At 40.1% G+C, this 16,499-nt stretch overlaps 3 protein-coding genes across 3 annotated transcripts; all 3 read left to right on the plus strand.

The window, feature by feature from the left end:
* Positions 1-336: 336 nt before the first annotated feature.
* Positions 337-2,373, plus strand: LOC108815195 (uncharacterized). Its single transcript, XM_018587844.1, has one exon. The coding sequence runs from the start codon at positions 337-339 to the stop codon at positions 2,371-2,373; it is 2,037 nt and encodes a 678-aa protein (XP_018443346.1).
* A 122-nt stretch (positions 2,374-2,495) lies between these two features.
* Positions 2,496-6,462, plus strand: LOC108815196 (uncharacterized). The gene is made up of 2 exons (XM_056990909.1): positions 2,496-3,248; positions 3,358-6,462. Exons 1-2 carry the CDS (start codon positions 2,496-2,498, stop codon positions 6,460-6,462), a joined length of 3,858 nt encoding a protein of 1,285 aa, XP_056846889.1.
* A 3,124-nt stretch (positions 6,463-9,586) lies between these two features.
* On the plus strand, positions 9,587-14,721 carry LOC108817158 (protein ALTERED SEED GERMINATION 2). The gene is made up of 19 exons (XM_018589772.2): positions 9,587-9,745; positions 9,882-9,950; positions 10,062-10,139; positions 10,405-10,539; positions 10,625-10,732; positions 10,814-10,942; positions 11,026-11,141; positions 11,232-11,349; positions 11,468-11,573; positions 12,056-12,192; positions 12,276-12,446; positions 12,529-12,639; positions 12,764-12,875; positions 13,107-13,441; positions 13,604-13,694; positions 13,802-13,897; positions 14,004-14,074; positions 14,166-14,293; positions 14,386-14,721. The coding sequence occupies exons 1-19, from the start codon at positions 9,674-9,676 to the stop codon at positions 14,465-14,467; spliced, it is 2,265 nt and encodes a 754-aa protein (XP_018445274.1). The 5' UTR covers positions 9,587-9,673; the 3' UTR covers positions 14,468-14,721.
* The last annotated feature ends 1,778 nt before the right edge of the window (positions 14,722-16,499 follow it).

A 16,499-nucleotide genomic window follows, 5' to 3' on the forward strand; every position in this document is an offset into this window, starting at 1 on the left:
CTTTCTTTCCCTACAAGGAAAGATTCCTCTGGTCCGTGCACTGCAACCGTTTGGAAGCCCTACTTCTTTACTACAAACAGCATCCTCCAAGGAACATCTCGACGCCCGTTTGAACAATCTCCTCCAAATCCAGCTTAGCATTGAAGATTTCTTGCACTCACCTGCAAATTCCACACCGAGCATTCATCCACAAAGAGTCAAAAAGATATCTTGAAACTACCCCGATTCCAATCAACAGATACACACCCCCCTTTCATTATCTAGTCTTGTTCGGAGTCGACGAAAACTCCTCCAACGAGCGTGTGGGTGACAGGAGACTCTTGCTCGCTAGCTAGCATGGCGACGAGACTCACAGAGGCGGAAAAAGGCAAGCAACAGATAACAGAGACAAGCAGAAACAAGACCCTACGAATCAAGGCTCCTAACTTCGACAACTCAGCACTGATTGAAGCAAACAAACTCACCCTCATAGGGCGACTGACAAACCCAAGGGAACAGAAGATGTGGGCACTACTTCCTTCTCTACCAAGAAAATGGAACTTACTGGGTAAAGCGGTGGGATCTGACCTGGGAAATAACTGTTTCCAGTACCGTTTTGAGAGAGAGGAAGATCTAAGGCGTGTTCTAAACAACAGACCTTACCACTTCGCCTATTGGATGGTGATACTCCAAAGATGGGAGCCAATAATCTCGAACTCCTTCCCCTCCCAGATTCCTTTCTGGATCAGAGTCAAAGGACTTCCACTCCACTATTGGCACGCAGACATGCTGGATCGAGTTGGACGTGAACTGGGCACCATTGACAACCATGAGCTGACAAGAACAACTACAAGATTAAGGGTATTCGTGGACGGGCTCAAACCACTCATCAAAGAATCTATTGTGGAATACGACTCGGGGGAAGAATGCTTAGTTACCTTCGAGTACGAGAGACTGGAACTTCACTGCTCTATCTGCTACTCTCTGCTACACTCGAAGGATCACTGCCCTGAGAAAGAGACTGCGAGGCCCGATACCCCTCATCTACCGAACCTACGGACGGAGAGAGAACTCGAAGGACAACGATACATTATTCCAAGCAACCGGTCACTCTCCAGAAACTCAACAGGCCAAGACATCACAAGAAACTCGCAAAAGCAGACAAGAGACTCCCCCGGGAGGACTGGAAAAGTCAGTGAGCTCGGTCACAAGCATCACGCTTTTGAAGTTAGACTGGACAGACATGGAAATCCCTTTGGTAACAGAGTTAGCACGAAGCAAACACGCAACCCACCACCTGAAAACGCGACTCTCCCAAAGGCCAACTCAACACTCGCCTGGAGGGAAAAGCCAGCGCAGGAGCAAACCCAAGACTACACATCTCCTCCATACACAAAAAACAGAAGCCCAAATGGTAGATCAGGATACCGCAACAGAGACCTCTTCCCTCAACAACCCTCAGGATACTGGAAACCTCGAACTACCAATCCAAATGGGGAAGCAACTAGTAAAGCTCCTGTTCAAAAGGTGCCAACAACCTATGAGATAAGCCCCCCGGGGAAAACTACCCTACGAGTGGAAGAGTCAAGCGTACCTACAATGGAGGAGGTGATGGAAGAACTACACGATGTTACTAGACAGTATCTAAGCTGCCCCGACCCAGTAGAAGCGGCTGCCAGGCGCCAAAGGGTTCAAATTGGAGATGCAGCGGGTCAAATGGAAGAAACAGCTTCAGCTATTATTGCAGCAGCTACACGTCGCCAGCAGAAACAAGCCTTGCTTTCGTGGGAGAGAGAGGTTGATAATGATCCGGTCACCCCTCCTCCTTTGCAGACTGACCAACTACAAGATATCCTACTTCCAGATCCCTCAGTTCTCTTCTCTCCTTCCTCGAGAGTACCGAAGGAAAGAGAACACGTAGCGGATCACAGAAAGGAAGCCTCCCGCGAAGACCAAAGTGCACCAACTGAGATGGGTCCTGCAAAGCTTAAATCAATAGTTGTTAGCCCCCTGTCAGAAAAGGAAGCAGATCAATCACAAAAGCACAAGGAAAAAAACGCCTGTATTGCAGAGGTGGAGAATCTCAAAGAGCCTCAGGCTAAAACCCAACAACAAAAAGCTCCCAGTGTATCTAAAACGAGATCCCCTAGATATTCCCCTAATATACTTAGTGGGGTAAGCTCAAAGAAAAGGAAGCTCTCTCAGTTTCAATACTCACCAGGAGGAGGAGCAAGAAACGCTTCAGGTCAGACTTCACAACGACGCAAGAAAACAGCTACCTCAGATAATGCTGTGGGTGCGGCTCTCCAACCAACCAACCCACCCATCCAGCTGATACCAGCAACCTCCAAGAGGAAGTCGGATTTTCGGGTTCCTCCACCCCCGGGTCCTTAGTCGTAGCTAGCTGGAATGTTTGTGGATTGGGGACCACGCAAACAGTCCAGCGCCTCAAAGAAATCCATAAGAAGAATGCTCCTGATGTTTTCTTTCTTATGGAGACAAAAAACAGTGACGATATGATCCTCAAAACTCTCGAATGGATGCACCCAGATAACTATTTTTCGGTGCCTCCTGTTACGCCTGGAGGAGGTGGACTTTTCCTAACTTGGAAACCAGACATTACACTGACTGTTACAAAAGCCACAACAAGCTATATTGATACTTTCATCACAAGTAAAGGAGTCCGGTTCCAAACTACCTTCGTTTATGGAGAGCCGGATCAATCAAAACGTGCAGCCATCTGGAAAGAACTAGCCTCTCTTCATCCCCCCTCATCAGGACCTTGGCTCCTCACAGGGGACTTTAACGAAATCGTAGATAATGAGGAGAAGTGTGGAGGACCTGCTCGACCAGAAGGGACTTTCTGTGCCTTTAGAACTTTCCTCTCGGAGAATGACCTTTTCGACCTAAAACATCATGGCAGCTTCCTCTCCTGGAGGGGCAAGAGGAACACTCATCTTGTTCAGTGTAGACTCGACCGAGCTATGAGCAACAGCGATTGGATGGAACTCTACCCTTCGAGTAGGTGCCAGTACTTAAAATATGAAGGCTCGGATCACCGCCCCCTGATTACTTTCCTGGATGCATCTGTAAGGAAAGGAAATAAAATCTTCAGATTTGATAGACGTTTAAACGACAATGCAGAGGTCTCGGAACTCATCAAGCGTACATGGAATGAAGCAGCTCACCTATCTGTCGCTGAGCGGTTAACACTCTGTAGAAAAGCTATTTGCAGATGGAGTAAAAGCTTCCATGAAAAGAGTAACCAGGCACTAGAGAACCTCCGCTTGCTCCTAGATGAGGCTCTATCAAGTCAGATCCCTAACGAAGAACTGATTCGAGAATTGAACTCAAAGTTGTTGAATACTTACAAAGCAGAAGAGGCTTTTTGGAAGCAAAGAAGCAGACAACTCTGGCTCACCCTTGGAGATTCCAACACAGGCTTTTTCCATGCTGCCACCAAACGCAGGAAAGCCCCGAAACCGTCTCACTGTCATAGTGGATGACGAAGAGAAACCTTTTTATGAGGAAAAGCAAATCGCGGAGATCATTAGTGGATTTTATGAAAAGCTCTTCATATCATCTGGCACAGATGAAAGCAACACAGTATCAGAGGCTTTAAAACCGTGTATCTCTTATGAGCAAAATTTGGAACTCATTAAACAGCCATCAGATGCTGAGATAAAGGAGGCTACCTTCTCAATCCATCCGGATAAGGCTTCGGGCCCCGATGGATTCTCTGCTAGCTTCTTCCAGGCGAACTGGAACACAGTAGGAGCTGCTGTTTCCAAAGAGATTAAGACGTTCTTTATCACGGGATCGCTACCTGCAGAGATAAACGAAACGCACGTGAGACTCATTCCAAAAATAACAGGAGCTTCAAGAGTTAGCGAGTACAGGCCTATTGCACTCTGCAACATCTTCTACAAAATAATATCTAAGATCCTGTCTAGGCGGCTACAACCAGTCTTAAACACCATCATCTCAGAGACCCAATCTGCTTTCATACCCGGAAGATCTATAACGGACAATGTTCTAATTACTCATGAAGTTCTACAGTTCCTCAAAACATCACAAGCTACAAAAAGATGCACAATGGCGGTTAAGACAGACATGTCTAAAGCATACGATAGGGTTGAGTGGGGCTTCTTATCTAAGGTGCTACACAGACTAGGTTTCCACGATACTTGGGTCAACTGGATTATGCAATGCGTTACTACGGTCTCTTATTCCTACCTAGTAAACGACACAGCTTATGGAAAAGTCTTACCTTCCAGAGGCATCCGACAGGGTGATCCACTGTCCCCGTACTTGTTCATCCTGTGTGGCGAAGTCCTATCAGGCCTCTGCAGGAACGCAGCGCAAGACACAACACTCCAGGGCATTAGAGTGGCGAGAGGAAGCCCACGCATTAATCATCTGCTTTTTGCAGATGATACAATGTTCTTCTGTGCTGCTTCCCCTACGAGTTGTGAAGCCTTGAACCTGATCCTTCAAAAGTATGAAAGAGCCTCAGGGCAGAAGATCAATGCTGCAAAATCTTCAATCACCTTCTCTGCAAAAACACCTATTGAGATGAAGGAGGCAGCAAAGAAACTTCTAACTATTGAGAAAGAAGGAGGCCTAGGTAAATACTTAGGCTTACCAGAGCATTTTGGGAGGCGTAAAAGAGACCTCTTTACCTCGATTGTGGATAGAATCCGTCAATGCGCAGCCAATTGGTCCAACCGCTTCTTGTCAAGAGCAGGGAAGCTCACGATGCTCCAAGCCGTCCTAACAGCCATCCCAACGTATACCATGTCTTGCTTCCTCCTGCCTGTAAGTCTCTGCAAAAGAATTCAGTCAGTGCTTATCCGTTTCTGGTGGGATGGTCCCGATAATAAGAGGAAAATGAGTTGGGTTGCATGGGACAAGATCACTAAACCCAAAGTAGATGGCGGGTTGGGCCTCAGGGACATTCAGCTATTTAACCAAGCATTACTCGCAAAGTTGGCATGGAGGATCCTAACGAAACCTGAATCCCTGCTAGCTAGAGTACTCTTAGGTAAATACTGCCATAAACGAGCGTTTCTAGATGCAACTGCCCCAGCTAGCTGCTCACACGGGTGGCATGGGATCTTACATGGTTTGAAACTCCTAAAGATAAACCTAGGAAAAGCCATAGGGAATGGTAACTCTACACGCGTTTGGAAAGACTCCTGGATAACTCTAGATACCCACACTATACCTTACGGTCCAATCAGAGAGGAAGCTATGGATCTAAGAGTGGCTGACCTCTTAACAACAGATATGAAGTGGAATGTTAAGAGGATCAAAGAGCTTTTACCTGAGTTTGCGATGGAGATCCAATGTCTAAGACCAAGCCAAACGGGAGCAGAGGACACTTATATTTGGCAACCATCCCAGTCGGGAGTCTATGCCACGAAGTCGGGTTACTTCACCGCAGCGATGTCGAATCACCGAGTAGCGCCACCCACCACACCAGATTCGTTCAACTGGAGACAAGACGTGTGGTCTGGTAATTTCTCGCCGAAGATGAAAGTGTTCCTCTGGTCCATCATTCAAGGCGCACTACCCCTGGGAGAAAACCTGCAAAAACGTGGAATCTTATCAACAAGCAGTTGCCCGAGATGTAATGAGTGTGAGACGGCAGTTCATACCTTCTTTACTTGCCATTTTGCGCAAGAGGTTTGGCAACAAATCCCTCTAGCAAATGCAGTTCACATAGCTGCTGACTCGGATGAGACCTTTGATCAACTGATCCCCAGCTTCCGGAAAGTAATCTGTCTCCCCCCATCGGGAATAACTTTCAATGTGCTCCCATGGATCCTGTGGGCAATCTGGAGAGATCGCAACCTCCTAATCTTCGAGAACAGAAGCCAGTCAGCCGTGGAGGTGGCCACCAAAGGATTAAGTTTAGCTAAAGAGTGGAGTGGTATCAACCAACTTAAGCTTCTCAACACTAAGCCCCCACTACAGCCAATTGATGGTAGACGTCGTAGCGATGAACCGGAAAGGAGAATCGGATGCAAAACAGACGCCGCCTGGGACAAAATCACAAAGAAAGCGGGGCTTGCGTGGACCTTCACCGGTCCAATCTCAGGAGAACATCGCTCAGGATCCCTCTCAGTAGACTTCGTGACCTCCCCATTGATGGCAGAAGCTCTCGCTCTTCGATCGGCCCTCATCGAAGCAGCAACGAATGGATACGACCACATCACTATGTTATCCGACAACCAAACGCTCGTTCGAGCAATCAACGGCAACATGCAGACTAAAGAGACCTTTGGTGTCCTTCGCGACATTCAACAGATCTCGTCAGCTTTCTCCGATGTCTCTTTTTCCTTCATCCCACGAAGTGAAAACCAAGAATCGGACCTCCTGGCCAAACGGGCTTTGTCCCAGGCCTCTATCTCTGTTTCAACGGCCCATCCTTTGTCTAGGCCTTTTAATTCTGCTGCTTTCCTATTTGTAAACCCATAACTTTGGGCCTGCAAGGACATCTTTATATTTATGCAAGTAATCAGTTGACAAAAAAAAAAAAAAAAAAAAAAAAAAAAGGTCTTTTGATTAGCTGTGCACAATCAAGAGGTATAATCAGCTAGAAATGGTTGTTTAGCTGATACGGATGAGAATGAGCTAATCTACTATGGTGAAGAAAATGATTATCGTCTAGCCAAATAAATTTAATTGGAACATTTAACTATCCTACCATCAAATGTTACTTGAGGTTTGACTGGATTTGTTATATGAATATTAGATTAATCGAAAAAGTGAATATATATACAGTGTAATACCTAAAAACGTCCATCGTGCTTTAGCTAAATAGATTTTTCGTAGTTATGTTTTAGCAAATCCGTAGTATTTGGCGGACTCGCGTCTTTAGAACTTTAAAAATTAGTATGCACACATTTGTTAAGTTGGTCAACAGTATGGAATAAGATTGCATAAAACATCTTATCTCTCTATGCATATATGTTCTTCTTTTTTTTGTTACAGAAGCATAGATGTTCCATATATAGATATATACTTGGTGCCTTCTTGTGGTTATGTAGTTGTTGACTTGATATCACAAATGTGTACAAAAGACATACATGTATATTTAGTTAAAATGAGCAAAACTAGAGCACATAACTTATTGTGAATTTTGTGATGAGTTCTGGCGTCTTTATGTACAATTGTGATATATACAGCGTAAGTGACAAATCTAGTTTGGAATGAAGAATAAGTTATCTTTTATTGAATGAATGAGCTTGGTTTATATACCAAGATAAGTAAAACAACAATAGGAAATCAGTAAAGCTATTACGGAAAAGGAAATCATCTAAAAATTTTATCTAAACTGAATTAGTATGATTCCTAAGTGATCTAGGAATCCTACTCCAATACTCCCCCTCAAGTTGGAGCATGAATATTGTTAATGCCTAATTTGGGAAGAAATGCATCAAACTCCTTGCGACCTAAGGCCTTCGTAAGTATATCCGCAAGCTGATCATGAGTTGATACATAAGTTGTCCGAGTCGTTCCTTTTGCAATCTCATCACGGACAAATTGACAAATGATGCCCATGTGTTTAGTCTTTTCATGGAGAACTGGATTTGCACTAATATGTAAGGCAGATTTATTATCGCAACAAATCGTCATTGGCGCTGCATGATCAATGCCGAGCTCAGACAAGAGTCCTTTGAGCCAGATTAGTTCTTTAGTAATAGCACGCATTGCCCGAAACTCAGCTTCAGTGGACGATAGAGACACAGCGTCTTGTTTCTTAGTCTTCCACGTGATAGGAGAAGATCCACACTGAATAATCCAACCAGACAATGAACGATGAGTAGTAGGACAAGCTCCCCAGTCGGCATCACACCAACCTGTGATAGTAAATGTTGTTTCAGCCCGAAAGAGAACACCTTGTCCAATGGTCCCTTTGAGATACCGTACGACTTTTACTGCTGCTAGCCAATGTTCTTGACGCGGACGTTGCATAAATTGTGAAAGAATATGGACAGAATATGCCAAGTCTGGACGGGTAGCAAGAAGATAGATGAGTCGTCCCACAAGTCGACGGAACCGTTCTGGATCTGCGAGCAACTCTCCCTCTGTTTTACCCAATCTATGATTCTGATCCATTGGTATGAAGAATAAGTTATCTTTTATTGAATGAATGAGCTTGGTTTATATACCAAGATAAGTAAAACAACAATAGGAAATCAGTAAAGCTATTACGGAAAAGGAAATCATCTAAAAACTTTATCTAAACTGAATTAGTATGATTCCTAAGTGATCTAGGAATCCTACTCCAATAGTAAGACTGCAAACTTTGAAGTTGTTGGTTCTTCAATCATCAGTAGGATATATATTTTTTGTATATACCAAATTCTTTTGGCAACCAGTGATCAGTATACCAAGACTGTGTTTCTTCAGTTTCATTACCAGTTAAAAGTTCATGTTTGGTTACGATAAATAGATAAAGAGTAAAGCGTGACACTTTGTTATATGTCATTGACGTGGAATAGACTTCATTCCTGCGCAGGGATGGATAAAATTCATGACGATGATTCTGTGAAAATAGACTATAAATTTTGTTTAGTTGATGTTATTGAACTGCAAAAAAAAAAGAAGAATGGCTTTGATGTGTGTTGAACACATGATATTCAGATCCATCACTGCATGCCGAGGATCTTGCTGTAGAGTATGTAGAAACTTACTTGAAAAAGGAAAAGACATAACAAGGTCGAGTTCTAGATAATATGTTCGATTTTGCTTTTTGTTAGGCTGGTTAAAAAGTTTTTATAGTTCTCTATCCTGATTATTTTTACTTTTAAAGGATTTTATAATATGATTCTCTATTTCGGAATAAAATGCAGAATAAATATTGGGCTGTTCTTAGCCTGGTTTTTCTTTCAGGGATTGTTGATCGACCTTGCTTTTGTTAGGCTCAGGGTTGGTCTTGTGTTGCTGATTTGTGTGGGCCACCTCAGTCTTCGATTATCTTTTGGGAGTGTTAAATCTTCCCTTACCTCTGTCCAACTGCTTTAAGTTAATTTGAATAACATTTTTCTCTTGGGTCTTTAGAATAGTTCTTGTAAGGCTAACCTCTTGTCTTTCTTGTGGGGGATGCAAAGTTCTTAATTTGACCTTCTTGGGATCAAATTAGGTGGATTGATGGCTGATTCTTACTTTTGTTCATTGTGTTTCTCTAGTGGCCTGTTCAGCTGTTCTTCTCTTGTCCTTCTGCTCATATTCAGCTGCTGCCATTGGCTTTGGCTTGCCCTTAAATCATTAGGGCTTTTGATTCCCTCAAAATGACTCGGGCGTTGTACTACTATCCTTTGTTTATGTTAAATGGAAATATTATTCTACAGTGAAGATAAAAAACAATATTGGGCTGTTCATACAAACCTATAATTCTACTACAATTGGGCCGGAAAAAGAAAATTAAATGAATTTGTTAATTTAGAATGACGGACCCCAGTCAACCTCACCGAGTCACAGTAATTAAATCGTAAAGAAACGAACGGTTCAGATGTGCTGGGAGTACATAGATACCAAACACATGTGCGCAGAGAATCATACAGCAGTAGAATGATCCAGCGGGTACGGTAAAAAAGCGTCAAATAGCAAAGGCAAGAGGCAAAGAGCGAGATAGCAAAGGGGCATATATTATTTTTGATCGGTGGTGACGATCGCTATCGCGATGGAGAATCTAAGGTTTCATGATGGGAACATCTTCAATCTCCTCCACTCAAGGTCCACGGAGCCAAGTCATGTACGTTTCCTTTTTTTTTGTTTTCTTCTTCCTCTGCATACTTTTCCAACTTCATTGCTGGTAGGGTTTTTAAGTTACAGCGCGCGAGTTTTTGATCACACAGAGCAAAAACTAATTGCGTTGTTTTTGTGTGTAGGAGGTTGATCAAAGAATGCAATTACATTCGTCCTTGGTTCGGAGACTCTCTCAAGAACAGGAACTCGAGGTTTTGCAATTATTTATTACTTTTTTTATTTTTTATTGGATTGTTTATTTATCTTAATAAGATGGATTGTTTATTCTGTTTGTTTGTTGTGTGTGTGTGTGTGTGTGGCAGGGACATCAAGGCTGTGTTAATGCTATCTCATGGAACTCTACTGGATCACTTTTGGTATCTGGATCAGATGATTTAAGGGTATATCAGTTTCTTTTCTTTTTAAGATAACATTAGCTTAAACATCCTTGTAATCTTACTTTTAGCGTGTTTGGTTTGCTTAAGATGTCTCAGAGAACAATTTATAGTGAACCAAAGTGGTGTTTAGTGGCTCAAATTTCACATTGTTGTTTCATAATTGATTTGGATGAGAGTGAATGATTGTAAACTATAATTCATTTGAGCATCTGATTTATGTTGAGAGGTTCTGTAGTGTTGAATGTTAAATCATTTTTGTAATTTGCAGGTCAATGTTTGGGATTACTCCAGTCGAAAGCTTGTGCATTCTGTAGAGACAGGGCATACTGCCAACATATTCTGTACCAAGTTCGTCCCTGAAACCTCTGACGAGCTTGTGGTTTCTGGTGCTGGAGATGCTGAAGTATGTTAAAACTCACTTCTTTTTGTGTTGTGCTTTCATTTGGTTTTGAAATTTAGTATTCAAATCGTTTTCTTGTTATTAAAAGGTTAGGCTGTTCAATCTAGCCGGGTTAAGAGGTAGAGCAGACGATGACAATGCCCTTACACCGTCAGCAACGTACCAATGCCACACGCGGAGAGTGAAAAAGCTAGCTGTAAGACCTCTTTTCTAATAGGTATTTGGGTCTTCCATTTTCAGCTGTTTGTTTTATCAGATGTTTTTACCATTCATGTAGGTCGAACCAGGCAACCCCAATGTTGTATGGAGTGCTAGTGAAGATGGGACTCTGAGGCAGCATGATTTCCGTGAATCTACCTCTTGTCCTCCCGCTGGTTCCGCTCACCAAGATTGCCGCAGTGTTCTTGTAATATTCAAATTTGGTTTACATGTTGATAGCTCTTGAATTTTGCAAATTGAAGCCTTGTTGAATAGCTTTGAGTTTTGCAGCTTGACCTGCGAAGTGGAGCCAAAAGAGCACTAGCTGATCCTCCTAAGCAAACTCTATCCCTGAAGTCGTGTGATATAAGTGCCACAAGACCACACCTACTTCTCGTTGGTGGGAGGTATTTGCGTTAATTAACTCCTTTTTGTGAATCAGATTTCTCTCCTTTTCCGTTAATTAACGCCTTGTTCTTTTCTTCCCTCTCTGACAGTGATGCATTTGCTCGTTTGTACGATAGAAGGATGCTCCCTCCGTTGACATCATGTCGGAAAAGGATGTCTCCGCCTCCATGTGTCACTTATTTCTGTCCCATGCATCTCTCTGAACGTGTTAGTTTTATTTGATTGATATTAAGATACTCTGCTAGTTCAGCATTCATGTGTTCTTATTCAAAGGTTTTTTTTTTCATTCGAACTCACTGTCCACTACGTCTTTGGAATATTTCAGGGGAGAACAAATTTGCACCTAACTCATGTAACTTTCAGTCCTAATGGTGAAGAAGTTTTGCTCAGTTACAGCGGGGAGCATGTGTACCTGATGAATGTAAATAATGGTATTTACAATTTACATGCTTGCTGCTTTAAGCTTAATTTTCGTGAATATTTTAAATTATGCGGTATATGCCTGCATTTGCTAAGAGAAGGAAGTGAATGTTCATCTAGGAATGAAACTTTTGTTTTGATTCTTATCGCTGTACTTTGCATCTTTCGGTTACGCTAAAGTCATTTTTCCTGCATGAATACCCTCCATGGAACATATGGATAGTTGTTGTTTTTTGTTGAGGATTTATGGAGCCCCTTTGGCAAATAGATTAAGAATGAAAACTGTGTTAACCACAAGATTTTTGCTTACTTTTGTTGTGTACATTCCTCTTTGAGCTGGCAATCTATAATATACCACTTAGTTTAGATATATTTGTTTGTGCTAGATATCTTCGAGAGCACCTTTTACATCCAAAATCTCAGTTCTTGAAACATTTGCTGGTTTATTTGATCTCAATATCTGTTGATTCTTTCCTTTGTTTGCTACTTGTAGGTGTTGGAACCATGCAATACACACCAGGAGATGTAACGAACTTCTTTTCTTTGAGTAACATTCTCCATGATGTAGAATCTCCACCTCAGGTTTCCACCACTCAAAATGGCTTTCACAGAAATGGCAACGCTATAGTGGTACGCAGATCCCTTTTGTAACTGTTCCATAAGGTGACCTTGTCGTCCAATTTGCTTAGTGCATCTGACTCTATTCTTTTCAGTTAAAGAAGTGCACCGAATTGGTAGAACTTGCTAAAAGGTCTTTAGAAGAGGGTACGGATATTTTCTATGCAATTGAGGCAGCTAATGAAGTTCTGGATGCGCATTCTGATGATATTGACTCCGCGCTAAGGCATGAATGCCTTTGTACCCGTGCCGCAATGTTGCTCAAGGTCCTTAAAAAACTGGTGCCTGTAATTACCTTGAATCCCTCCTCGCTGATAATCTCAATCAGTTGAATCCTTTATTTTCCAGAGGAAGTGGAAGAATGATGCTCATATGGCCGCAAGAGATTGCCAAAGTGCTAGGAGAATTGATGCTTCGTCTTTTAAAGCACATTACTACATGTCTGAAGCATTGCAGCAAGTAAATTCATAGCTCTGGTCACTGTTAAAAGTTTTAGTGTACGATCTGACATAGCGTTGGTCCTGCAATAAGCATTTATTTTAGTCACCTTTCCGTTTTCTTGTATATTTGTGCTTTCACACAGTTGGGGAAATGTAAAGAAGCTCTAGATTTTGCGACTGCTGCACAACAATTGAACCCATCGGATGCCGATATAGTGGCAAAGGTGGAGAGCATTAAAAGGGATCTTCAAGCAGGTTTGTGACCTTTAGTCTATGTGTTTTCGTGTAGATGAACTGCTTAGTTGTTACATGTATTTTCTTGCTGTTCCTACTTAGTTAATTAGTTGGTATGTTTTTGATTTTTTAAGAATTGTAATAATTTGTTATTAGTAGTCTATGAGGAGAATAGTCGTATGCATGGATTGTTAGTGGAAATAGTGTTGTATGATGTGCGTCATCTTTTTGTTCTTTTGATTGACAAATCAGCTGGAACTGAAAAGAAAGAGGAGCCAGAAGGAGGAACTGCTAGAGTACTTTCTTTGAGCGACATACTTTATAGATCAGAGGCGAACAGTGACAGTTCGCATGATATGTCGAGATCAGAAGGAGACCAGTCTGATTATGAGGAGGAATTGGAGGTTGATGTTCAAACTTCCATGTCGGATGATGAAAGAGGAGATCCAGACTCGAATGCTATGCGTGGTAGCCTAAATCTAAGAATTCATAGAGTAAGTGATGATGATAAGCCCAAAGAAAATACTGGTGATAATACTTCCTCAGGAACTGCATCATCATCTCAAAATGATAGAACCTCTTATCAGGTTAGTTTTCAGATTCTGATAATGTTTGATTGTATTTCAAAACAAAACAAACTTAGCATATTGGATGTGTCTTCCAGTTAGTATTTGATTTCTCTTGTATGATGTGTTTCATATTCCTCGTTAACTTGATGTATGCCCCCATTGGTTTCTTGGTGTCCTAAGCCGGAGGGAGCCATTGATTTGAAGCGTAGATATATTGGCCACTGTAACATTGGAACTGATATTAAGCAAGCCAGTTTTCTCGGCCAGAGAGGTAGGTTCTTTGTGTTCTAAATTTTATATAATATGAATACAATTCCAGTGTGGTAAGGAAAAGCTTACATAATTGACTTTCTGTGAACGTTTATTACCACATTTTAGGTGAATATATTGCGTGTGGGAGTGATGATGGTAGGTGGTTTATATGGGAAAAGCAGACGGGGAGGCTTATGAAAGTTCTTGTTGGCGATGAAGCAGGTTTTTTTTTTGCCCTTTTTTTGTTTATCACTTCTTCCATTAATATATAATTCACTTTTTCTCGAATCTCATTAGTTGGCTAAAAAAATTAATCTTTTGTTTCTAGTTGTAAACTGCATTCAGTGTCATCCGTTTGACAGCGTTGTAGCAACTAGTGGAATCGATAACACAATAAAGGTAAGAAAGTGCAGAAAAGCTTTCTATTGGAAGTTTTTAATTGAAGAGCTTTTAAACTAACATTTGGAAGTTCAAAAATGTGTGTGTGAAGATGTGGAGCCCAATCGCCTCAGTGCCATCGATTGTAGCGGGTGGATCAGCTGGACCTGCAACAGCCAATGTAGTGGAAGCAATGGAGAGTAATCAACAGAAGCTAAGCCGCAATCGAGAGAACCCTCTGTTAGTTTTTCTGTGATACTAAAGCAAAGGCGGAAGGAATCAGAGTTCATAAATAAAGTTATATTTTGGTGTTTTGTTTATCCATTTGGCAGGTCTGTGGAGCTTTTGCAGAGGTTTAGGATGCAAGAGTTTGCAGAAGGGAACTTTCACCCATTTGAATGTACTCAGAGCTAAAAAAAGCAGAAGGGGAATGTATAGGTAAAAAGGGAAAGCTTGCTTTGTGAAGGTGCTGGTGGAGTATGGCTTTGAATATGAATAATGAATAATAAAGTCTGTGTGACTAAGTTTTCAAATGCAGCAGAAGCTTTCTCCCTGTAAAACTCATCAACAGCTTCCTTTAAGCCTTTTTTTACTTGTGTTGTATACTGTATAGTTTGATATTTACTTCTTCTGGGTGCAAGATATAAACCTCCTCTCTTCTTTTGAAATTTAGTTTTTTATTTTATCATGTTTCGTTTGGAGAGACACAACACAAGTGTCTTGTTTGAATATTGATTGTTAGTATAAACTATGACCAGCTATACTTTAATTTTCACTGGTCCAACCTACGTGCTTCTGCATTACTAGATCTTCTTAATGTATATTGGTTAGTAACGTACGAATTCCTAACTAATCGTTCCAAAAACATTCTTTACTGAACGCAGTATGTAATATTAATTGTTGAGATAATTGTTTATTGAGCCTCACAAAGCAAGAAACATGTCTTCAACTTTTAGAGTTTCCTTTCGGTTGAGAATTCATAAAGAATGAAGTTTCTTATTTGATATTATGTAGGGTTGATTCTTTCTTTTTTTTTTAATATAATTTTAAAGCGATGTCAGCTTTTCTTTCCGATATGAAAAGGCATGTGATGAAGATGAAGTATATGCATGAACCGTATCATAATACTAAAAAGGTGTTTTTTTTTCAAAATTAACTTTCTTTTCTCGAGCACTTTTAAAGGCACTTGTTATTGATATTTTCTCTAATAGCTATTTAAAATACTGAGATTATTTGATCTACTATGTAGTATTTAGTTTGTTATAAATAGATTTCGAACTTTATATAAAAATTAGGTAGAATATGCTAGTTTATGAAAATGGTTAAATTAAGCTTAAAATTTTTATACGAATGGTTGGGTGGAACCACCTAATAAGATAAGGGGACAAAAGGCATTCGACTGTTGGAGAGAATTATTGACATTATTTTAAGGTGTGTTTAGAAGTTTTTGTCAATAATTGATATATCCTTGAGAGTTACTTGAGACCCTGACGGTATTACACTATTATTAATAAATAAATAATAGTTGATATATCCTTGAGAGTTATTTATTTAATGGCGTCCGATCAAATATATTATTTACAAGAATTATGTAGACTATAGTATAATATATTAATGAAATAGTAAATATTTATTTATTTAATGTAAAAATATATTATTTACATAAATCTTGTGATAAATTGCATAAATCTCGTAACATATATTATTTATAGACTATATATAGTTTTTTATTTAATGACGTCTAATAATATGTAGACTATATTATTTACAAAAATATTTTATTTCAGTTCATTGTTGTAATTTGTTCCAGATGTCCATTTTGAGAAGGTTAATGAATATGTAGATATATAGTCTATAGCATTCTATCGACTAAAGTAACTTACAAAAATAAAACATCTTAGTTTGATGATAACATTAACGTTTTAAGGTTTTACAAAAGGTTGTATATTTTTTTCAGAAAGATTTATAGTACGTACCATATGACGATATGCATTTACTAATTTATCTATTTATTCCATTTGACCTTGATGGTTTTACAATTAATTTTTCATATAAATTGATTTATTCCAGCTACAATAAATATTGCGTTGTTAATTTGTAGTAAATTATATACACCAAATGAGGTGATGGAAAAAAGTATATTATCAAGTATTCTTTTAAATAACGCATATTCATTTTGACCTCGTCGAAAAAGATAATTGGATTGTTTGATATTTCTACTTTTTATTACACCATTTTTAGACACCACAATGAATACAAATAATTTGATAGTTATATACTCCCTCTGTTTTTTAAAGATAAATATTTTAGAAAAATAAATTGTTTCACAAAGATGTATTTTTTATGTTTTCTATACAAAAATTGCAAATTTCAATAAAATTGATTGAATTTATTGAAAGACTATTGGTTAAAATGCATTGAAATTTGATAATTTTTAAAAATGATG

The sequence above is a fragment of the Raphanus sativus genome, chromosome 7 (assembly GCF_000801105.2).
Source record: "Raphanus sativus cultivar WK10039 chromosome 7, ASM80110v3, whole genome shotgun sequence".
Classification (NCBI taxonomy): Eukaryota; Viridiplantae; Streptophyta; class Magnoliopsida; order Brassicales; family Brassicaceae; genus Raphanus; species Raphanus sativus.